Consider the following 26,221-nt stretch of genomic DNA (forward strand, 5'->3'; position numbering starts at 1 on the left):
TGTTTTTACTTTTTAAAATAGCTTTATTGAGATATAATTTATGTACAACAAAGTGCACATATTTAAAATCAACTTTGACATACATATACACAATGAATCAAGATAGATATTTTCATCACCACCAAGTTTCTTCTTGCTCCTTTGTAATCCATCCCTCCTTCCATTTCCATCCCCAGGCAACCACTTATTTATATTTTGCCACTTCAGAACAGTTTGAAGATTTTTAGAATTTTATATAAATGGAATCTTAAGAGTACGTGCTTCTTGGTGGAGTTCGTGTCTCCCCACAACTAGGGCACCTGCCAGATGCTGGTGGGGAACCTCGATGCCCAAGGAGACGGGAGGAACCCCCAAGTGACCGGGTAAGATGTGGTGGAGAGGCAGAGGGAAGGAGAAGTGGGGGCCGGGCAGGACCAGCACCCCTGAGGGGTGGCTGGGAGAGGGGAGGGGTTCCCATGCCTGGAGGGACCCTAGAGGGCTCAGAGGATCAAGGGGGAGTGCAGCTAGCATTTCCCCTGCCCAATCAAGCCCTGGGAAACCTGATGAGCCCCTGGGCCGGGTCCTCCGACCTCGGAGCCCCCTCCAGCCTCATTGGTCCCAGGGATGTAGGAGGGAGGTGGGGGATAAGAGGAGAGGCAGACCAGGAAGGGCCCTCCAGGATCAGAGGATCAGGTGAGAGCGTGCCTAGCATTTCCCCTACCAACTCAGGCTGGGGGAGCCAGCTGGGGTCCCAGGCCTGGTCCTCCACCCTCCAAGGCCAGAGGCACTCCTGGGCCCCTCCTGCCCCGCTGGGCCTAAGCCCCACCCCCACCGCCACCCCAGGGCTTTTTCCAGCCCTGTGGGTCCTAAGCATAGGCCCCGCCCCCACCTAAACCCCGCCCCTGCCTAAGCCCCACCCCCCACAGCCAAGCCCTTTTCCGCCCTTTTTTTCTTTTTCCTCTTTTTTGCTATTGTGGTTCTGTTTTACCTTCTGGTTGTTGTTTCACCTACATTTTAATTTTTTTTCTAACATATCTGTTAGTTTTCTAACCTTATTTTATTTTTTACTCTCTTATTGTTCTGCTACTTTTTTTCTTTTTGCAGCCCTGCACAGCTTGCAGCATCTTGGTTTACGAGCTGGAGGTCAGGCCTGAGCTCCTGCGGTGGGAGTTCCAAGTCCAAACCACGGGAAAAACAGAGAACCTCAGACCCCAGGAAATATTCATCAGAGTAAGGTCTCCCAAAGGTCCTCATCTCGGCACCAAGACCCACCTCTATCCAACAGTGTACAAACTCCAGTGCTGGAAGCCTCAAGTCAAACTGTTCCTGTCCAGTAAGACAAGAAAACAATCCAAACCATCAAAAAAAAGAAAAAAAAGAGAGGACAAAAAAAATATGTCACAGATAAAGGAGCAAGGTAAAAACCTACATAACCAAATAAATGAAGAGGAAGTAGGTAACCTACCTGAAAAAGAATTCAGAGTAAGGATACTAAAGATGAGCGAGAATCTCGGAAATAGAATGCAGGCACAGATCGAAAAAATACAAGAAATATTTAACAAAGATCTAGAAAACAGAAGAACAAACAAACAGAGATGAACAACACAATAACTGAAATGAAAAATACACGAGAAGGAATCAATAACAGAATAACTAAGGCAGAAGAACGAATAAGTGGGCTGGAAGACAGAATGGTGGAAATAACTGCTGAAGAGCAGAATAAAAGAAAAAGAATGAAAAGAAATGAAGACAATCTCAGAGACATCTGGGAAAACACTAAATGCACCAATATTCAAATTATAGGGGTCCCAGAAGGAGAGAAAAAGAAAGGGTCTGAGAAAATATTTGAAGAGATTATAGTGGAAAACTTTCCTAACATGGGAAAGGAAACAGCCACCCAAGTGCAGGAAGCGTAGAGCATCCCATACAGGATAAACCCTAGGAGAAAGACACCAAGACACATATTAATTAAACTAACAAAAATTAAATTCAAAGAAAAAATATTAAAAGCAGCAAGGGAAAAGCAACAAATAACATACAAAGGGATCCCCATAAAGTTATCAGCTGATTTTTCAGCAGAAACTCTGCAGGCCAGAAGGGAGTAGCAGGATATACTTAAAGTGATGAAAGAGAAAAGCCTACAACCAAGGTTACTCTCCCTAGCAAGGATCTCGTCCAGATCCGACAGAGAAATCAAAAGTTTTACAGACAAGCAAAAGCTAAGACAATTCAGCACCACCAAACCAGCTTTACAACAAATGCTAAAGGAACTTTTCTAGGCAGGAAACACAAAAGAAGAAAAAGACCTACAAAAACAAACCCAAAACAGTTAAGAAAATGGTAATAGCAACATACATATCAATAATAACCTTGAATGTAAATGGAATAATGCTCCAACCAAAAGGCACAGGCTTGCTGAATGGATACAAAAACAAGACCCATGTATATACTGTCTACAAGAGACCCACTTCAGACCTAGGGACACATACAGACTGAAAGTGAAAGGATGGAAAAAGATATTCCATTCAAATGGAAATCGAAAGCTGGAGTAGCAATACTCATATCAGAAAAAATGGACTTTAAAATAAAGGCTGTTACAAAAGATAAGGAAGGACACTACATAATGATCAAGGGATCAACCCAAGAACAAGATATAACAATTATAAATATTTATGCACCCAACATAGGAGCACATCAATACATAAGGCAAATGCTAACAGCCATAAAAGGGGAAATTGACAGTAACACAGTAATAGTAGGGGACTTTAACACCCCACTTTCACCAATGGACAGATCATCCAAAATGAAAATAAATAAGGAAACACAAGCTTCAAATGACACATTAGACCAGATGGATTTAACTGATATTGATAGGACATTCCACTTGAAAGTGGCAGAATACACTTTCTTCTCAAGTGCACACAGAACATTCTCCAGGGGAGATCACATCTTGGGTCACAAATCAAGCCTTGGAAAACTTAAGAAAATTGAAATCGTATCAAGCATCTTTTCTGACCACAATGCTGTGAGATTAGATTAGACTTTTTCAATTGTGGGGAAAAAAACTGTAAAAAACACAAATACATGCAGGCTAAACAGTGCACTACTAAATAACCAAGAGATCACTGAAGAAATCAAAGAGGGAAAAAAAATACATAGAAACAAATGAAAATAAAAACACGATGACCCAAAACCTACGGGACGCAGCAAAATCAGTTCTAAGAGGGAAGTTTATAGTAATTCAATCTCACCTCAAGAAACAAGAAAAATCTCAAATAAACAATCTAACCTTACGCCTAAAGCAACTAGAGAAAGAAGAACAAAGAAAACCCAAAGTCAGTAGAAGGAAAGAAATCATAAAGATCAGAGAAGAAATAAATGAAACAGAAACAAAGAAAACAACAGAAAGATTAATAAAACTAAAAGTTGGTTCTTGAGAATATAAACAAAATTGACAAACCTTTAGCCAGACTAATCAAGAAAAAAAGGGAGGATGCAGATCAATAAAATTAGAAATGAAAAAGGAGAAATCACAACTGACACTGTAGAAATACAAAGCATCATAAGAGACTACTACAAACAACTATATGCTGATAAAATGGACAACCTCGAAGAAATGGACACATTCTTGGAAAGGTAAGATTTTCCAAGACTGAACCAGGAAGAATTAGAAAATATAAACAGACCTATCACAAGTAATGAAATTGAAACTGTAATTAAAAATCTTCCAGCAAACAAAAGTACAGGACCAAATGGCTTCACAGGAGAATTCTATCAAATATTTAGAGAAGAGCTAACACCCATCCTTCTCAAAATCTTCCCAAAAATTGCAGAGGGAAGAACACTCCCAAATTCGTTCTACGAGGCCACCATCACCCTGATACCAAAACCAGACAAAGGTATCACAAAAAAAGAAAATTGCACACCAATATCACTGATGAACATAGATGCAAAAATCCTCAACAAAATATTAGCAAACAGAATCCAACGATACATTAAAAGGATCATACACCATGATCAAGTGGGATTTATCCCAGGAATACAAGGATTCTTCAACATACACAAATCAATCAATGTGATAAACCATATTAACAAATTAAGGAATAAAAACCATATGGTCATCTCAAGAGATGTTGAAAAAATTTTGAAAAAATTCAACACCCATTTATGATAAAAAAAAAAAAACTCCCCAGAAAGTAGGCATAGAGGGAACCTACCTCAACATAATAAAGGCCATATATGACAAACCCACAGTAAATATCATTCTCAATGGTGAAAAACTGAAACCATTTCCACTAAGATCAGGAACAAGACAAGGTTACCCACTCTCACCACTATTATTCAACATAGTTTTGGAAGTTTTAGCCACAGCAATCAGAGAAGAAAAAGAAATAAAAGGAATACAAACTGGGAAAGAAGAAGTAAAACTGTCACTGTTCACAGATGACATGATACTATACATAGAGAATCCTAAAGATGCCACCAGAAAACTACTAGAGCTAATCAATGAATGTGGTAAAGTTGCAGGTTACAAAATTAATGCACAGAAATCTCTTGCATTCCTATTCACTAACAACAAAAGATCAGAAAGATAAATTAGGGAAACAATCCCATTCACCATTGCAGCAAAAAGAATAAAATACCTAGGAATAAACCTACCTAAGGAGGTAAAACACCTGTACTTAGAAAACTACAAGACAGTGATAAAAGAACTCAAAGATGACACAGATGGAGAGACATACCATGTTCTTGGATTGGAAGAATCAATATTGTGAAAATGACTATACTACCCAAAGCAATCTACAGATTCAATGCAATCCCTATCAAATTACCAATGGCAGTCTTCACAGAATTAGAACAGAAAATTTTACAATTTGTATGGAAACACAAAAGACCCAGAAAACCAAAGCAATTTTGAGAAATAAAATCGGAGCTGGAGGAATCAGGCTCCCCACGTTAAACTATATGACAAAGCTACAGTAATCAAGACAGGATGGTACTGGCACAAAAACAGAAATAAAGCTCAATAGTACAGGATAGAAACCCAGAGATAAACCCACGCACATATGGCCACCTAATTTATGACAAAGGAGGCAAGGACATACAATGGAGAGAAGGCAGCCTCTTCAATAAGTGGTGCTGGGAAAACTGGACAGCTACATATAAAAAGATGACATTAGAACACTATCTAACACCATACGCAATAATAAACTCAAAATGGATTAAAGACCTAAATGTAAGACCAGACACTATAAAACTCTTAGAGGAAAACATAGGAAAAACACTCTTGACATAAACCACAGCAAGATCTTTTTTGACCCACCTCCTAGAGTAATGAAAATAAAATCAAAAATAAATAAATGGGACCTAATTAAACTTAAAAGCTTTTGCACAACAAAGGAAACCATAAACAAGACCAAAAGACAACTCTCAGAATGGGAGAAAATATTTGCAAACAAAGCAATGGACAACGGATTAATCTACAAAATATGCAAACAGCTCATGTAGCTCAATAGCAAAAATACAAACAACCCAATTAAAAAATGGCCAGAAGACCTGAATAGACATTTTTCCAAAGAAGACATACAGATGGCCAAGAGGCACATGAAAAGATGCTTAACATCACTAAATTATTAGAGAAATGCAAATCAAAACTACAATGAGGTGTCACCTCACACCGGTCAGAATGGCCACCATCAAAAAGCCTACAAACAATAAATGCTGGAGAATGCTTTTGTACTGGGAACACTTCTGTACTGTTGGTGGGAACATAAATTGATACAGCCACTCTGGAGAATAGTATGGAGGTTCCTTAAAAAACGACAAATAGAACTACCATATGACCCAGCAATCAAACTACTGGGCATATACCCTGAGAAAACCATAATTCAAAAAGAGTCATGTACCACAATGTTCACTGCAGCTCTATTTACAATAGCCAGGACATGGAAGCAACCTAAGTGTCCATCGACAGATGAATGGATAAAGAAGATATGGTACATATATACAATGGAATATTACTCAACCATAAAAAGGAATGAAACTGGGTCATCTGTAGAGATGTGGATGGACCTAGAGTCTGTCATACAGAGAAAAGTAAGCCGGAAAGAGAAAAACAAATATTATATATCAATGCATATATGTGGAATCTAGAAAAATGGTACAGATGATCCTCTCTGCAGGACAGGAATAGAGACATAGACGTAGAGAACGGATATGTGGAAACAGTGGGGGAAGGGGAGGGTGGGAGGAATTGGGAGATCAGGATTGACATATATACACTACCATGCATAAAACAGATAGCTAGCGGGAACATGCTATAAAGCACAGGGGTCTCAGCTTGGTGCTCTGTGACGACCTACATGGTTTGGATGGAGGTGGGTGGGAGGGAGATCCAACAGGGAAGGGATATAGGTACACATATAGCTGATCCACTTCATTGTACAGCAGAAACTAACACAACATTGTAAAGCAAGTATACTCCAATTAAAAAAAAACAAAAAAAGAGTATGTTTGTCTTTTTACCAGTGTTCTTTCACTCCACCTAATGATTTCAAGGTCCATATGGTTTGCTGCATTTATCAATAGTTCTCTCCTTTATATTGCTGAGTAGTATTATTCCATTGTATGGATATATGAAAATTTGATAATCCATTCATCTGGTCATGGACATTTATGTGGTTTCCAATTTTTGCCTATTACAAAGAAAGCTGCTTTGAACATTCATGTATAAGTCTGTGTGAATATGTGTTACCTTTTCCCTTTGGTAAATACGTAAGAGTGGGATCACTGGGATATGTATGTTTAGCTTTCTAAGCAACTGACAAACTGGTTTCCATGGTGGTTCTATCATTTCACACTCCTTACGGCAGGGTATGAGAGTTCTAAATGCTCCACATCCTCCCCAACACTTGGTATGGGGAGTTTTTTAATTTTTTGCCTTTTTTATTGGTGAGTACTGCACTGTTTTGATTACTGTAGCTTTGTAGTATGTTTTGAAATCAGAAGTGTGAGGTCTTAGCTTTGTCTTCCTATATGAATTTTAGGATTTTTTTCAATTTCCACAAATATGCCATTGGGACTTTGATAGGGACTGACTGAATCTGCAGGTCGCTTTGGGCACTATGGACATTTTAACAATATTAAGGCTTCCAATCCACAAACATGGAATGTCTTTCCGTTTATTTGTGTCTTTGCTTTAATTTCTTACAGTAGCATAAAACCCTAAGGTTTTTTTTTTATGTTTCAGCTCCACAGAGTTTGTTTTTACTAATTTATTTATTCATTTATTTTTGGCTGCGTTGGGTCTTCGTTGATGCATGCCAGCTTTCTCTAGTTGCAGCGAGCAGGGGCTACTCTTTGTTGCGGTGCGCGGTCTTCTCATGCAGTGGCTTCTCTTGTTGAGAAGCATGGGCTCTAGGTGCACAGGCTTCAGTAGTTGTGGTGCGTGGGCTCAGTAGCTCTGTGGCATGTGGGATATTCCCAGACTAGGGCTTGAACCCATGTCCCCTGCACGGGCAGGCAGATTCTTACCCACTGCGCCACCAGGGAAGTCCAACCCGAAGTTTTTAAAAGACCATTTTGCTTCTCAAGCAAATTCCTACTCACTTATCAAATAAAAAAATCTATTCACTGAATACAATCACTATTAGCCATACTAACTTACGCTACATAGTTCAAAAACAGGTAGCTAAACAAGGATATTAATAGAGTCTTATTTACAAGGGGTAAATAAGAAAATAGCAATAAGATCAAAATGATCAATCCCTAAACTTTAATAATTAAAAACAAAGCCATGAGGTAATCATCTACACTGTAAATGTAGTATTAATGTAGTTACAGTAACTCCTCAGTCTTTATTCTAACATCTAAACATTGAACTGCCACTTCTACTTTCCAAACCCTTTGGTAGGTGCTGTGGAGTCAAAGTTAAATAAAATTAAAATATTTTCCATAAAGAGTTCAGCTAATTGTTCAGAGAATTGTTAATATGTGAAATAAACAGAAGAGAAAAAAATCACATTCATAATAGTAACAACAAAGATTAAAGTACCTAAGAAAAAGTTTAACAAGTAAAGTGTAAGACATTGTATGGTATGAAATCTTAACACATTACTGAGCTACCGAAAAGAAGACTTGAGCAAACAAAAAGATATACCATGTTTGTGGACAGAAGATTATTTTTAAATAATAAAATAAAGATTATTTTTCTCCAGGTTAATTCATGTAAGAACTAGCAGGATTTTTTGTTTGTTTATGGAATAGACAAGTTGATCCTAAAATTCATATGGAAAAATATGTAAGAATAAACAAACAGGAATAGCTGGAGGAAAAAAAATTTTTAAATGAATTCTAAGAAGGAGCTAGCACTACCAGATTATTACTCCATTACTAATACAGAGTGTTCCTAGTGTCTGATAGACATATATACAACAGAAGTTCTGAAACAGACCCAGCCATATACAGGAACTTAATGCTTGATAAAGATGATAAATCAAACCAGATGTCGAGTAAATAAATGGTATTAGGTAGCCATCTGAAAAAGTAAATAAAAGTGGTCCCATGACCTTACAGCAGAATAAATTTCAAATGGAGAAAATATTTAAATGTAAGAAAATGAAACATAAAATAAATAAGAAAACACATGATTTCCACTGCTAGCCAAGATAGAATAACTGGGACCAGATTTACCATTCCTCCTAAAAAAATTTTTTTTAAACAGACAAAATACATTAAATAATGGTTTTCAGGACTCTGGATATCAGGCAATGGAGGACAGTGATCCCCAAGACACAGTAAACAAAAAAAGGCGAGTCCGGCAATTACCCCAACTTACAGCCACTGCACAGAGAGGGTAAACCAAGGCAGAACCCAGCAGACTCCATGTTGAGATGAAGCTGAATCCAGGGAAACCAAGCAGCAAAAGTTCATAGTACAGAGTACCAAAGAGAAGGAAGCTGCACAGAGAGGGAACCCTGGAGACTTGTAAAAACTCTCAAGTATTTGAGCGTACAGAACACGCATGTTAGGAAACCACTGGAGCCCATCTGAAAGGATTACAGCAAACAGTGTCTGGCATTCACACAGGCTGGGAGAGCACTCGTTTTCCAGGCCATTTTGTGAAAACTCCTAAGTTACAGGGCATTGGATAAGACTCAGGAAGGTCTTGCCTCAATAATGAATAATTAGTCCTCAAATGAATACCGATCCAGGCCCACCTAATAAATCATAAAAGCAAGAACTGAAAGTATGAAACTAGTAACTTAACTGCATCCCTGAACAAAACTCAAGAAGATTTATAAAAATACAAAAATAGGGCTTCTCTGGTGGCGCAGTGGTTGAGAGTCCGCCTGCTGTTGCAGGGGACACAGGTTCATGCCCCGGTCTGGGAAGATCCCACATGCCGCAGAGCGGCTGGGCCCGTGAGCCACGGCCGCTGAGCCTGCGCGTCCGGAGCCTGTGCTCTGCAACAGGAGAGGCCACAACAGTGAGAGGCCCACGTACCGCAAAAAAAAAAAATCCAGCGTCCACTAAGGTAAAATTCAGCATTTGAAGATTGCCAGGCATGCAAGGAAGCAGAAAAGCATGACCCATTATGAAGAGACTACTCAGTGAATCAAAATAGACTCAGAACTGATGCACAAGTTAGAATTAGCAGAGAAAAACATTAAAAGTTATCATAACTGCATTCATATGTTGTTAGTAGATGAAAATATATGTCCACATAAAATATATGTCCACCTAAAGTTATATATACACACATATAAGTTTAATGTGATCTAGTCATACAGTGGAATATTATTCAGCCATAAAAAGGAATGTAGTATGATACATGTTACAACATGGATGAACCTCAAACATTATGCTAAGTGAAAGAAACTACTCACAAAATATCAATAATAGTATAATCCCATTTATATGAAATGTCCAAAATAGAAAATCTATAGTGACAGAAAGTAGATTAGTGGTTGCCCAGGGCTGGGATGGAAGAGAAGGTGAAGGGAATGGGGAATAACTGCTATTAGGAACAAAGTTTCTTTCTTGGATAATGAAAACGTTCTAAAATTAGATTATGAGGATAGTTGCACAACTCTGTAAATATACTATTTATCCCCCCCAAAATACTATTTTTAAAATATTTAGTATTTCAATACTACATAAAATATACTATTACAAAAAAATAAGCCACTGAAATGTACACTTTAAATGGGTGGATTATATGATATGTGAATTACATCTCAAAGGGCTATTATTTTTTAAATACAGTAAAAAAATGTAGACATGGAAGATATAAAAAACGCCCAAATCGAGCTTTTCTAAAAATGAAAACTACAATCTGAGATGAAGAATACATTGGATTTGATTAATGGCTGATAAGAAAATAGAAGAAAATAGTAGTGAATTTCAAGGCATAGCAGTAAACCTATCCAAATGAAAGTGAGGGAGAGAAGGAAAAAAAATCCAACAAAACTGAAAAGACCATCTGTGAGCTCTTGGACAGCTTAAAATGGCCTAATATACAGGTAATTGTATATTAAGGAGGGGGAATGGGCAGAAAAAAAAATTTTAAGAAATAATGGTTGAAAATTTCCTGAACTGATAAACTCTTTAAACACACAGCTTCAAGAAATTCAAGTCCTGAGCACAATGTGAAGAAAAATATGCCATAATCAAATTCTCAAAACCAGTGAGAAAGAGAAAATCTTAAAAGCAGCCAGAGGAAAAAGTACATATTACATACAGAGAAACAAAGATAAGGACATCAGATTTCTTGTAGGAACCAATGTAAGTGATAAGACAATAGAACAATGTCTTTACAAGTACAGAAAGAAAAATGCCAAACTTGAATTCCATAATAAGCAAGAACGTTTCAAAAATGAAGGCATTTTTAAACATTCAAAATGTTTTTTACCTTTTTTACCTTTTTTACAAAAAAGGTAAAAGAGACCCGACTATAAGAAATGTTAAAAGACAGAAACAAAACAAAAAAAACACCATCCTTCAGGCAGAAGGAAAATGATACCTTTTGGAACTCTGGATCTACACAAAGGAATGAAGGGCACTAGCAATGGTAACTACATGGGTAAATATATAAGGTTTTTCTCAATTGTATCTCTTTAAAAGATGATTGTTTTAACAAAAGTAATAACAATATATTGGGTTGGCCAAAAAGTTCATTCGGGTTTCGGTAGCACGTTACGGAAAAACCCGAACGAACTTTTTGGCCAAAGCAATATTGTGGGGTTTATAATATATGATATGTGTGAGTAAAATGCTTAAGAACAACAGCATGCAGGCCAGTGCAGGAGAAATTAAACACATGAGAATTCCTTAATAGCTTTGTTGAGTTCAACTATGACTTAAAATCCAGAAGCCATAAGAGGAATGATTAGCAGGTTCACCTACAAACTTTGCATGGTAAACACACGTCACAACCACAACTATAAGATAATCAAAAGGCAAATGACAAATAGAAAACACATTTGTAAATCATCACAGATAATAATTTCCCTAATAATATACACAGGGCTCCTGGAACCAATCCCCGACGGATACTGCGGGACAACTGTATTTACCTATACAAAATATCAAGTTTATGGGAATTCCCTGGTGGTCCACTGGTTAGGACTCCATGCTTTCACTGCCAAGGGTCCAGGTTCAATTCCTGGTCAGGGAACTAAGATCCCACAAGCCTCGCAGTGTGGCCAAAAACAAAAAACAATACAAAATATCAAGTTAAAAAAATTATAAAACGGTACTTTATGAGGGGACAAAGGGGATGAAGAGAGGTTATTCTAAATAGCACTTATATTTACAACCTAGAGACCATGATAGGAATCCAATGCTTGGCTGGGGAGGGTCTACAACCTCTAAATATTTCTACCAATTTTATGGAAATTAAGGTACATTTTCCTTAGGAGAGGAGCCAGGAAATACATTATTATATAGGCATATAATAGAATAATATGCATCCAAAAGAGATACATATTTAGACACATACTTAGGACAATGAAAGATTCTGCTATAACATATGAAGTGGAAAAAAGTAATGATAAAATTACTTAGTGTCTATCTTATTGATATAAAAATACGTCTCTCTATCGAGATATCTATGTATACAAATATACACTGAACAATCTAAAAGGCTAACTGTGGTACTCATTAATGCTGTTCACCTAACAGGCACATTCCTGTCCCTCTGTGGTTGGGTGGGACCACATGGTTAATTCTGGTCAATGAACTATGACGAAAATGAGCGTTTAATTGTTGATAATGACCCTCCACAGCATTCTTTTCCCCTCTGGCACAGGGACCAGCAATATTAGAGACCACTGCTACTTATAAGCCTAGGTCCCCAAACAATTACAGGAAGCAGAAACCCCTGCCAACCCACAGTGGCTCTGAAACAGAAACAAGAATTAAATCTTTATGTTAAACTGCTGAGATTGGGAGGGGGCTTGCTATTACAGTATAACCAAGCCTAAACTAACTGATAGAGAAAACACCCTTGCTAGTAGCATCACTGATCTTTTTCTTTTCTTTATGTGTTGTCTTTTTAAAAAATAATGAGCACCTATATCTTAGAAACTTTATTGGAGGTGGAGGACAGACACAGGTTTTAGCATGGGCCTTAACATGGAGCATACACTGACTAACCCAGAGGCTATTATCATCACATCTTAATCTAGAGCATCTTGAAAGCATGGCCCACTAGGATCCTCCAACTCACTTTATTCCAACTCTGGGCTCAATGAGCAACCTAAGAGCAGTGAAGAAAAGCAAGGTAGAGATCAGTGAGAATAATGGACCATAATTTGTATGAGAGGATACAAACACACAGACATCTGTATACACATATATACATATATTTGTAAATACATAGAAAACCTCTGGTAAGACACAAGAGGTCAGCTTTGTCAATTGATTCTGAAGAGGGGAAATAGGCAGCTAGGTGACAGGTGAAAGTGGGAATCTTACTCTCTGCTGTTTACGCTTTTGTATCTTTTAAATTGTGAACCATGTGCATGTATTATCTATTCAAAAAATAAAGAAAAGAAAAAACATAAAAGAAAAACAAGCAACTCTTGTTGAAGAGTATACTGAGTGTTGTTTAGTGGGCCGTATTTCAGAAACAGAAAGCCTAATAAAGGGGCTTGCACGGACCAATGATAAACGTGTCAGGAACCCAGGATCAGGAATGCACCTCAAGAACATGGAACAGGATTATAGGGCAGGAAACATCACCAGCACTAGTTTTTCTAATAAGTTCTAAAAGCTGCCCACTCATATTTAGGAAAATGATGAAAAACTATTTCTAATGTCTCCGAAGTCAAGGCTTTTATTACTGAATCTTGATCCCCTGTGAAAGCTTCAGCATTGTTAAAGTCTACCTCTCACGAGATTAGCAGTATGACTATTTTCCCCCTCTGTTAAAGAGACTGAATTATTGTTTCCGAAGAAAAATGAAAAGGGACTATGCAAAGCTTTAATAATATGGGAAAAGCATCCAAAAGGCAGGAAAATAACTCTTACTTACACAAGGTAAACTGTGATTTCCCTACTTTGTGTAACACTTTGTACACGCATATGATACATTGATTATAAACTCCTGAGCAATTAAATCAGTAGATTTATTTATCTTGAACCACTCACAAGAGTACCTAATGCTTGTTATCTGGCCTTATTGGAAATAAATGACATAAGGTGGCTGACTTCACATGTATGCATAAACTCCATTTAGCTGGGGGTGAGGAGTTCTTGGAAATGGTACTTGCATGGAATCCGGAGTGTCCAAGGAGATCAGTCCTGGCATTCTACATTGGCAATGGCTCAGCTCCTTCCAGTCACTTCACATTTACTGGAGTCAGGATTGTCTCTGGCCATAATTCTTCTAGATGCTAATCACAACTGTTAGTTAAATCTCCAAGCTACAGGGATCTTTATAAAGCCTTTCATAAAAATCAAAGAACTTCCAACTATCCTTAACTGCACACACATCTTTACCTAGTTTCCTTAAACAATTCCTTGCAAATGGTTCATTAAGCTCGCATCATAAACATCCAGCTTAGTACTCTCCCACTGGTTCTTTCTAACAAACCCGCCCTGTCACGTGTGTGCCTTCTCCGAACATTTGCTATCAAAATTGCCTCACCAGGACACAGCACAGTGACAATAACACACTCAACTTGGGATAATGGTTGAGGGCTAAATAGCTAAAAAAAACACTAATAGCACTAAGAGCTCACAGAAAAAATTTAACCATACTATGACCGACTGCAGGAGTCACCGCTCCCACCCTCCCCTTCTCAGCACACATTGCAATTATACCAACATTTCTTTCAGGACTTTCTCCCACCTGCAGAGCCCATTTGGCCTGCCCTCACAGCACTTCAAAATTATCACTCACCCTCTGAGTTACTAGTGTACAAATATCCCAGCCCCCTTCCATCCTCACTTGTTCTACACTGGCTCCCAGATTTCCCCTGTGGGATCAAACTACAGCTACCACAGTAAGTAACTTGCTTGCTAATGAGCGGTCTATGGCCTGCACCTCCTGATTCTCTCACTTACCTACTTCACTTTGAGAGTTGCCTGGGACCATCTCCTAAAGAAAGTGCTTGCCTTGGAATCCTTGACTCAGTCTGTTCTGGGGGAATCCGAAACAAGACATTGACTGCAGTTTTATATATGCCTATTTATTCTTAGTAAAATGTTTTGAAGACAATATAATTACAACAAAGCAGCACTGCATATGGTTATGTTAAATGGCGTGTGTAAAAGGTACACAAAAGAAATTGGCATTATTTAAAAACTGCTTTTGTGGCATAAAACAAAATTTATTAATCCTTTTCATAAATCTCTATATTAGAATAATACTTGTTTTCTGAAATCATTTTAAAATACAGTCCTTAATCCAAAGCATGGATATTTTTTAAAAATCCAAGTTTATTGCTTACCCTTTGGAATAGCCAACATTTTTATTTTGGAAATTCGCAACAGTGTTCCACAAGAAAAAAAAAAATTCCTTTAGCACTGTGCCTGGAAATGATTGTCTTCTGAATCCACAAATTTAGCCTCTAAAAATGTATTTGTTCAAAATAATCTGAATAGATCCTATTAAATAAAGAATGTTTTAAGGTTTGTCTTCCTTTTCCTGCCCTCTTGAGTAAGAGAGATTTCACTAAATAAAGTATTTTTCCATTTTGGAGCAAAGTTATTATTTAATTCAGGTTAACTGCTGAATACAAGAACAGGACAGGTCGGGGAGGGGGGGTATCCCATGCTGGGATAGAGTCTATCCCCAATCCCAGCAATCACCCTTCACACATACAAATGCCACCACAGTAGTAGCAATGGTATTGTCAGGAGGAAGGAGAAAGCAGAGACTACTGTGTGTTACTGTGATCAAGAACAGTTCCTACTGGTTTTGCAGGGGAATATAAGAGAATCTTTTAAAACATAGCTCAAGCCTCCTTTCCAAGGATCACATTCATTCGGAGGCATCTATCTTTGAGTGTCCATGATATTCAGAGATAAGTTCCTCTATGTGATACAGAAGATATATAGATATCACCCAGTTCCATGTACTAGTGTCACTTTCCAGAGATCCGGGGTCAACTATGAAATCTCTATCGCAGCTCTTGCAGCACCCGTTGCAAGGATGAGACTATAATACGCACTCAAACATATCCTGAATGGATATGTTTTTACTTCAAGCCCTTTTAGTCACAATAGTTTAAAACTAGAATATAATAGTGGAATTAAAATCCCAACCTCAGTTGTGTTTGCTAGCTAAATTCTAAGCTTTTTTGACAGTACACTGTCAAAAAGGAAATAAATGAATGTTAAGATGCTTGTTTCATGTATTAGGTGCTTCCAAAAAGCTATCTAATGACAGCAGTACAATAAAAAAATTCTAAGAGCAGATTGAGAACAGCTCCCCAAAATGTAAAACCATAATGTTAATTCTGCTACACATTCGTGTCAAAGCAATTCTTCCTCAGCACCTATAAAAGAATGTGAAAATCAGAATGCTTTTCAGTTTAAAAGTCACACATACCAAATATAGTTCTTAAAATATTTAGCCATCTTTAGTGCCTCCAATTTAAGAAGCAATACTCAACTTAAAAGGTGCTCTATAATTACTTCTTACCAATAAATAAGGTATTCTTAAAAATAAAACAAAGTATCTCATTTTAAGTTATGTCCTGTGGGATACTTTGACATTCAAATTAGTGATACAGAATTAATTGGAATTCAGACCTTTCACTTTGGCTCTGTGTTAGTAGAGGGATAGTTTCCAGGATATTATTAACTGTATGCATATATTCATATCATACATATATATGATCAGTTATATACCAAAATGAAGCTTTTTCTCATCTTTTAAAGGTTAAAACATACATGCACACACACACACACACACACACACACGAGAAAGACACCATACGACAGGTCATTTTGACCACATATTGAAAAAAATAACTCACTTTGTGTAGGAATTATCAAGTAACATTTCCATCACTAATTTCTCTCAAACTGACACTGTTTAAATTAAGAGAGCAAAATTACATAATGACTGATTCCTTCACTGCCTGTCTTCATTGAGATGATGACTTAAGAGTGTATGCCTTCTCAATCTTTCAGTGATAATGAGCATGTTGTTATTAAATCTTCATATCCCCTCCTCCCTTCCTCAGTAATACTTGGCCCACTGCCTTGTTCAAAGTAGTTGCTCAATAAATATTTGTTGAATAAATTCCATAGCACAATTCATACGAATACAAATGAGGATAAATGAGCAAAATGCAGAGAATGATTCAGCTGAGATGGTCCTAAAATAGAGGACTTTGCAGAATTCATAATGTGTAATGATATTATAGCATTACGGATTGGGTATAAAAAGATCAATGTCATAAATTGCATAGCAGTGCCAAGAAAGTAATTTTACTGTCAAATTAGAACTTGAAGGAACAACAAATATCACTGACATCAGGAACAAAATGTTTTTTTTTTTTGGTGAAAAGTGCACTGTCGACCAAATTTTAATGGTGTAAAAGTAAACTACCTGAGAAATGAAATCAATATGTGATATTATGCAATTAGAATGAATTTACCCTGCCTAGCTTCCTCAGCTTTTCAGCCTCAAAGACAATGGGACCAAACCTTTGAACTGACTGGTGAATAAAGGACTCTTAAGAGAATTGCTCCTCTAGAATATAAATGATACTAAGAATTAAAGGAGCTGAATAAAAGATGAAGAGGATAAAGTCAGAAAATTTTCAATTGAAAATAATAAGTATATGGGGCCATTCAGATTTGTTCTTTTGGTAAATGGCCTTGGTTGAGGAGCCTGAAAATCAAAGGGAATCAGAATATTAAAAAAAAATTTTTTTTAATAGGATACAAAAGAACTCCCCTGTTCCCAAAGTTCAGGTTGGCATTTCATGAGATTTCCCTCTTACCAAACACAGTAAGTGAGATATATGCCTGTCCACTAAGCAAAGAAATGCCCAGAAATAACTAAAGTAACCGGGGGGTGGGGGGGGTGGGGGTGGGGGGATCAAGAACAGCTGTCGTAACAACTCATTCTAAGTATCCTTTCGGCAAGCGCTTACAAAAGTGAGATTTAATTAAAATAAAAATTTAGTATTACCAAAAATATCCACCATACAAAACATAGCATTCATAATTACCCCATAAAATATCACAGAAACTACTTCCAGCATTACCTGTACACAGAAACCAACAGAACTTTTCATATAAAGACAGATTTCAACTTAAGTCGTAAACATATGAAAGATACTCTACAGTTATAGAAAACTAAAACTGCTACCTAAGACTAAAATTAAGACAAGCAAACAGGAAGAGACGGAACCAAGAATCACAACTAACAGATTAAATCTACAGTTTTAAAATCATCAAAGAACTGCAAAGTAGAGTCAATGATCTGAATACCTTTGTTGGAGCAGTATCCATGAAAAGCTATAGAAAAAAAGAGAGAGAGAGAAGGGCGTAAAACTTTCAAATAAACTAGAGAATTCAGATGAGATGTACAAATTCCAGTTAAATAACCTTGTGTTTCAGAAGTTAAAATCAATTTTATTTTGGAAATTGTTTTCTAAGGTAATCCCTGGCTAATACGGTAGTCAGCACTTCTACAAATTAAGTGACTAACCAACCTTGGAAGCTAAAAATCAAAAAATGTAAAGAAACAGTATTTGAAAATTGGTTAGCTCCTGCCGCACCACTTTCTTTGTCTCCATACAATCTCTCCACTTTTGGCCCAGAGTTAACCCTGGACCTACTTACCTCACTCATAATGGTACCTGGCCTAAGTGAGGACTGGCTTTTAAATACTCAGATAAACCAATCTACCCATGTTTTCATTTCTTTTTAAAGACAATTATAAAAGTAATTTTAGTGTGAAGGACCTTAAAGGACTTACTAAGATTAAAATAAAAATATTCTGTAGCTAGGATGGGAAGAAAAACAAAATACTGGCTACTAAAATTATTTTTTCCCAGTGTAAGAAAATAGATTTAAAGATATCATTTCTTATTTATCTTATTTTCTAACTCCCACCCCTTCCAAATAAATTGGGTCTCTGTGCCACACATTAAACATTAGAAAGGCCTTTTGAAAGGTAATTTGTTTTACCCAAAACAAACACCCTGTCTGCCAATAATATGCACCACCAGTGTCAAAGCTTTTGGATCTGTGAAATACTCTTTTAAAACGGATGTACTAGGGCACAGTCATGCTTTAAGTTAGCCACTCTGAAAAATTTGTATTTTATCAGTAAATAACTTAACACACTTTTTAAAAATAACCTTCTACCTGAGGCTCTCCCATGAGGACTTTGCATTTTTATGAAGAACCACCCCCCATAAACTTAGCTGCAATTTAATAGTAGCAACATACAAACTCTTCAGTATAATAAAAGCATGTAATAATAGCCTCCGAAGAGTTTTGGTTTATTCTTCCTCTTACAAGAAATCTTTAAAGTGAAACTGTAACGTTTTTCCCAAGGCAGAAAAGATTATCAACACGGCGCCAAACCTCCTCCACGTCTCTGACAAATACTGAGCCAGCCTCATCTGCAGCGTTTCTGCCCTGAAGATTACATTCAGAAGCAGGGAGAGGAACACACTGCATTTTCACTGTTTTGATTCACCGAACCTTTTGTGCAAGTACACATATGGGGGAAATGTTTGCTTCTGAGCCTGAAACCCTCCCAACCATGATGACTCAGTGTGCCCTCTGTACCCCCCGGGGCTTGCCCACTGCTGGCACACTTGTAATACCAGAGATCATTTATGGAGCCCTGGTTGTCAGCGAGGCACCAAGCCAGGCACTTAACATGCATCCCCTTCATTTCATCCTCCCAACAACTCTGCAGACTTTTGATTTTTAAACAGATGAGAGAATCCAGGCTCCAAAAGGTTATTAAATCTGGCTGTGTTCAGCCCCTGTGTGGGGAGACACCAGCTTTCCCTGGTGTCCTCGAGCCTAACTACCAGAATTAGCTCTTCAAAAACGCTACCATCAAAGTTTTTCTTCCCCAAAGATTTCAACCAAGATATGGTTCCTCTTCAGATTAGTTCTCCTTCAAATCCTCCAAGTTTTATTTTCTCAAGTAAAGCAGAGAACATAACCTCTATGAGAGCAGGGACTATCTCCCAGCAGTGACCTATTTTATGCACTTGAAGGTGGAAAAAAAAAGGCTGGCAGAATAGATATTCATTACATGTTTGCTGAAGGAATGAAATATCTGGAAGATCAGGGGTGTAATGATGGCCAACTTGGAAAATAGCATGAGCTCTGAAAGACCTGAACTGTGTAGTTAGTTTGCTCATTTTTCCAAATTCACTAGATAATTATTCATCTCTCTAAATTCAACTTCATAGATACTACTTATGGAGTATCTACTATGACATCATCTACTAGCCAAAGTAGCAAAGGACTAACTAGTAGATGTTCAAGAAATCATTTATGTGTAACTGTGAAGCAGCTTTATCTGTCAGAAAGAATAAAAGGCAGGTGATCATGACTTTCCCAAAAAGAAACTGCATTAATTTGCAGTTTGCAAATTTGCAAACTTATTTTACAAATTTGCAAAATTACTTATCTCTGGTCTTGGCTTCTTCACAGGGAAAAATGGACAACTGTGAAATTCCTAGGGGATTTCTTAAAAGCCTTTCAAAAAATACCAGGTCCATCAATTCAGAGTTCCCAGGAGACTATCTCAGAAATTTCCAAGAAATGTCATTGGTATGTGCCAGTGCCTTCTTTCCATCCTAAAAATCCACAAAGTGGTTTCATTCCAGCTCTCCCCAACCCCAACAAAATTTGGAGAAATTCATTCCCATTCTAAGGCACAGCGCAGTTAATTTGTGCTGTCAACTCCTGGCATTAATACCATCTCTGTGGGACTTCCCTGGTGCTCCAGTGGTTAAGACTTTGCAGTCCCAATGCAGGGGGCCCAGGTTCAATCCCTGGTCAGGCAACTAGATCCCGCATGCCTCAATGAGGATCCCACATGCCGCAACTAAGCCCAGTGCAGCCAAATAAATAAAGAAATATTAAAAAACAAAAAAATACTATCTGTGTAACCCAGTTATTCCACCTCCCCCTCATCTTTATGCCCAAACACTCTTTATGTGGCAGCAACACTGAAACTGTGTTAAGTTTTTGCCTTTTTATTGGTGCCTAAGGAATGAGACTCAAAGCAGATGACTAACATAATGCCATCAGAAGTAAAGATGTTGAAGAATTAAGCGAGCACATAAATCAAGAAAGTAAATTCACATTACGCAGAGAGTAAGTATAGACATAAGTCATAAGTAAGAAGAAAAATGAACACTACAGACTTTTATGAGTTTCAGTTACTGAAACTCAATCTACTACATGAAACCGTTGAAGAAAAATTAATTTATTTCCTCCTTGAATCAGTGCCCCAGGTTAACAGCATTCCTTTTCTATCAAGAAAAATATATTTCTATCACTGCAAACAATGAATACACATGACTATTTTACATAGTAAGCATTCAAAAAATACTTCAATTAATGAATAAATTTTCCCTGTCTAATGATGTCTAGCGTGATTTTTAAAATCCTAAAAAGAAGGGGGGAGGAGTAGTGCTGTATCTGTTTCATTTTATTTGATGAGTATCCAATACACCATTAATCAATGCTTTTAAATAACCATCCTGACCTCAATTAGAGCTTCTCCAATAAAATTAGTTACTGTTATAATATAGACACTCTTTAAAAGGTAGAACATAATGGCAGACACTGAAAAAAAGTATTTTTCAATTTAAGACAAACCACCAAGAATATTTTTTAAGCCAACAGTTATTGACAATTTTTGTTACTAGTCAGAAATTTAAAAAAAAAAAAAGTAAAATAAATTGAACTTCTGTACCAGCTATTAAATCCTATAAATTATCAAAAACAGATTATGCAGTAATGTTATAGCCTTTAATTTTTTTTCTATATTAATAAAGAGGAAAGGAAAATGTACAATGTCATTTACAGAGGGCCCTATTTAAGGGACAGGAATGTATAGAGATCAAAAAGATTCAGACTTCTGGCCACAAGGAGGTTCATAGGAAAATCAAAAACCTGACTGTGGGGAATTTCCTGGTGGTCCAGTGGTTAGGACTCCGCTCTTTCATTGCCAAGGTCCCAGGTTGGGGAACTAAGATCCCACAAGCCGCATGGGCAAAAAAAAAAAACCCAAAACCAAACAAACGACAACAACAAAACCTGACTGTGTCCAACATTTTTTCCCTTGGTATTTCTCTCATCTAGATACCTAGCTCCAAATCCAACTGAAAGCCCTCCTCGCTTCCCTTCTTGCCCCTGCTTCCTGACTGATAACTCGTTAGGATCTTATCTTTACTCAGTTACCTCTTTAGCATTAACATATACAGTTTATACTGTATTTATAACCTTTCTTTCACATGGTGCACTGGAACTGCACCAGGAATACAGGTAAAATTCCATGTCATTGCATATGGCAAGAACTGAATGAATGGTCAATGAGAGGTTGATGGGGTCTGCTTAGGAATAAAACCTGGGTCAGTCTGCTCCTAGTAAGAGTAGTGTCCAGTATATCGGGGTGGCAGGATAGACAATAAATAATGACCACATAACAAAAGAGAGAGGAACAAAAATAGGAATTAAGCCTCCTATGTTAAATGTACACACATGAAATACTCTGGGATCTACGGGAATTCAACCTACAGATAAAATAGACTGTAATAAAAATGTGAAGGGACCAAAGTTTAAAAAAAAAAAAAGTAATGTATTTAAAGGCAGAGTGGGCAGAAGTAATAATGTTTACAAACCAACCCCACGGGGAAAGAATCTTCACAATCCTGTAACAAGTGTTGGTGAGAATGTGGAATAATCCATACATTGCTAGTGAGAATGCTGGTGGTACAGCTGCTTTGGAAAAAAGCCTGGCAGTTACCATGTGATCCAGCAGTTCTACTCCTAGGTATATACCCAAAGGAATTCTACTCCTTGGTATATACCCAAAAACTTGTACGTGAACGTTCATAGCAGCATTATTCATAATTGCCCCAAAAGTCCACTCACAAATGGATAAACCTATATATACTTTGGCCTGGCCTCTTCACTTCAAGTTTACACAGTCACACGTGTAGGTAGACATGTACACTGATGCTACTGCAGCCATTTGCAGTAGGGATTGGAAAACCCCCAAATAACCATTTATTTATTAGCATTAAATAAATCACAATTCAGCCATACAATGCCACAACATGCAGCCATTAAAAAGAGGACCGCTCTTACTGGTATAGTACAATTTGTAGAAACTTGAATATGAGCAGAAAACTGAAGGGAAAGAAAATATTACCAGGCAAGGGGGACTAACTCTATTTATATATCTCCTTTAGTAATGTTTGACATTAAAAATGCGCATGCACTGCTTTTAGAAAACAATAACTGAGGGAAAAACAAGTTGGGAAGGATGCTACCAGGTTGCCATTTGCTGAGGATGAGGCCTCAAGCGTTTCCTACAAGCCCAGTAAAAAGAAATCCTCACCTTGCATCCAAAGTTACTTTGTCTTGTATATCACACCAATCAAACTGATTAAGTATTATTATTCCCAGGAATACAAGACTGTCACTAAGGGACATCTGGAGAAATCGTAGGGGAAGTTGATTTCCTTAACTCCCCTGGAGTGATCTTACACTGAGATTGGACCCTTCCATTATCTGGGCTTGTCATCTAAATACGAGTATTATGATTTTATATAGTGCACCAACTATTTCCTCAATATTCTGCTTGGTGACGTTTTCTGAAATTAATTCATTGATCACTACCTCAGGAAAGCCAGCCACACTGCATCTTTTTTTCCATAAAGAAGCAAGATTTACCCCAATGACTTTGCTGTCAGACTCTTCCTTTTTGATTGGAGACAAGTGTCTCCAATAGGGAACTGTCTAAACAAGTCATAAAACATACACATATATATAAACAAGTCATAAAACATATACATATACATTTAAATCCACATACACCATTTTATGGTTTTATACTTTTAAACCGTATCTATTTTGGCAGAAGCAGTAATTAAAACCAAATGAAGCAGTTCTGCATGTACTAATACAGAACAATCTTTCTGCTAAGAAATACTGTGAAAACAATGTGCAAAACAACGTATTGTATGCTGCCGTGCTTATGTACGGTAGAGAATGTATACGTGTAACCATGCAGTCTATTTCTGTAAGGATTCACAAGAAACTAGGAACATAAGTTGCCTCTGGGGAAAAACACCCAGTGGCTGAGACCAACTTTTCACTATATATAATACTCCTCTTCACCTTTGTAATTAAGAATTCTGTACCAAGTAAGTGTGTTACTTGCCCCCAAATTAAATGCTATTCAACAAGGTCCTTCGAAGAGGTATACATAACAAGGCATAAGGCCTGTGTGGGTCCTGCACCCGCGGCCCTCCTCTGCGGGGCCATCTCCCCGGGAGCACACAATGTGGTGGGATCTGGTCTCAGCCTCAGCAAGTGGGCTTTACCTCCTAAAGCGCCAGGCGCTACGGTGGACCTGGGCTGGTGCCAGCCGGAGACAGGTACTTAAGGCAACCCCTTCCTGCCTACCTCCTCTGTCGCCAAGGTCCATCCACTCAACGCCGAGATACCTTCCGCTCTACTCTCAACTTTCTGTGAAATGGACCTTAGTTCCAAAACAACTATCCATCGACCTAGAAAATAATTTCTACTAAATTTCTGTGTTTGAGCATCTTCTTAATTAATGTTCTGACCACTCCAGCTTACCTGGTTTATCAATGGGCGGGAAACAGTTTATAAAAATCCAACACACCGAGGTTTACACACTCTGCGCCACAGAAAACAGACTGAAAAATCCCTCAAAATTGTAGACAAAGCGTTTCCACAAACATTATCTCATTTAATGCCTTCACACGCTTCAGTGTCAATCCTGGCAAACCCAACGGCTCCCAAATTGGATTTATAAAGTCTTCAAGAATTGTAGAATAGGCACTAATAATAAAGCAGTTATCAAACGGCTGCTTTTCTACCTGTGATTTCTCAAAAGTGACAACTCTGGGCATTCATCAAGCTGACCGGTTCAAATGCCACCTAAGTGACACTCCGGAAGCAAGGCAGGGAAATTATCCCTAGGAGGTCTGGGGCGTGCTCATACGCGCGCTGGGGAGGGGGCGAGAGCAATGAGGACCAGGGCAAGGATCTGGCTTCCGCGCCGGGCCGGGGAACGCCGCCCCAGGCGGGAGGGACTCCATTTCCCACAGAGCAGCGGAGGTTTGGCAAACGCCAAATAAACACTGCAGCTCCCGCGCCGGCGTGTTCAGCGCGCTCGGGGAATCCTTTGGAGTGATTCGGAGGTTCATACTCCTTAAGGGCCAACCGAGCTTGCAACCCGGGAGGCGGTATCAACTCGAATTTAGGAAAATCCCGAGGCGCCGAGCAGACGCCCGCAATTTAGAAAGGTGACCCCCGGGGCCATCTTGCTGGGGTAGGAGGGTGCAAAACAGATAAAGTTACAGCTTGCAACAAACGCAGAAGAAAACTCGGGGTAGGGGGGCGCTCCCAGGGCCCGGATCCTGAAGGGGGTGTGGCCGGCTCTGGCTTTTATGGGGGTGGGGGTGGAGGCGTGTCAGTCTGGCCCGGGGAGGCGCCTCTACTGCCCCGGGTGGGTGGGCTAGGACCCCCGCGCCGGGTGCCGCGTGTCCGGGGTGCCCCGCCATGCGATCGCTCGCCGGCTCACCGGTGATGTCCAGGTACAGGTCGTCCTGCCGGTCCAGGTGGTGCAGTTCCTGCGACGTGGAGCTGCGGCTCTTCTTCACTCCCGGCGAGGACGACGAGCACCGCCGCGAGCAGGGGGGCGCGGCGGCCCAGTTCGGCCGCCGCTCGCTCTTCCGCTTCATGGAGGCGGCCGCGGCCCGTCAGGGGACCACGACCATGGCCTTGCGCGCCCGGTAGCCCGCCGAAGCCCCCGCTGGCCCCGCGCGCGGGCGCTCAGGGCTGCGGGCGCGGAGCGGCGCTGCGCCGACTGCAGGCGCCGGCGGAGCCCGGCGGGAGGTGGCCGCGCAGGAGCCGGAGGAGGGGCCTGGCCCACCGCGGCTGTCCCGCTCCCTCCTGCGGCCGCCGCGGGACCCGCGCCACAGCCCTCGCTACAGCGCCTCCTGCCGCTGCCGGCGACCCCCAGCCCGCCCCCAGGTGCCTGCAGCCCGCTGGCGCGGCAGAGGCGACGGTGCTGCCGCCGGCGCCTGGGGCTGCCCGGAGTAACCGTGCGCGCCCACCGCAGCCGCGGACGCTGCCGCCGAGGCGCCCGAGCACAAGGGCCGCGGCTCCCGGGGACTCCCGGAGGGTTGGTCCGTAAAGCTTCATTCACAAAAAGGGGCCCACAACCCTCCTCGGGGCCCGCAGACTGAGGCCTTTTATTGGTCAGTGAGGCGTGACGTCACAGACACGGAGCTTTTCTACAGGCAGGTAGCCGGTGACGCCATAAAGAAAAGTCTGAGTGATTCCGCCAATCAAAGATAAAAGTGTGCTCGCCACCCTACGCAAGACCCCCAACTTTTCTGTTTCTTCTGTGTTCCCCTAGTGCCAAGACCCCAGTTCACAACTTCATTTAGTGAGTCACCAAAGCTTTACACAGCCCTACCCTAGTAACTTAACTCCAGTTCTTTGGCCTGTATATTTTTTAAAGTAT

The 26,221-nt window shown here is 39.4% G+C and overlaps 1 protein-coding gene across 4 annotated transcripts in view; it reads right to left on the reverse strand.

Annotated features, from left to right (window-relative positions):
- CDC14B (cell division cycle 14B) overlaps window positions 1–25,463 on the reverse strand; it is a 107,930-nt gene extending 82,467 nt beyond the window's left edge. Inside the window, exons 1-2 of one of the 4 annotated variants that reach the window (XM_067744851.1) lie at window positions 25,274–25,463; window positions 17,938–17,964 (exon numbers count right to left, since the gene is read on the reverse strand). In XM_067744851.1, coding sequence (XP_067600952.1) covers window positions 17,938–17,964; window positions 25,274–25,433 — 187 coding nt within the window. In that variant the 5' untranslated portion in view covers window positions 25,434–25,463. The remainder of the gene's footprint in view (window positions 1–17,937; window positions 17,965–25,273) is intronic. The other 3 variants (XM_067744855.1, XM_067744852.1, XM_067744853.1) reach the window with 3 other exon arrangements.
- Between the last annotated feature and the right edge of the window lie 758 nt (window positions 25,464–26,221).

The sequence above is a fragment of the Pseudorca crassidens genome, chromosome 7 (assembly GCF_039906515.1).
Source record: "Pseudorca crassidens isolate mPseCra1 chromosome 7, mPseCra1.hap1, whole genome shotgun sequence".
In the NCBI taxonomy this organism is placed as follows: Eukaryota; Metazoa; Chordata; class Mammalia; order Artiodactyla; family Delphinidae; genus Pseudorca; species Pseudorca crassidens.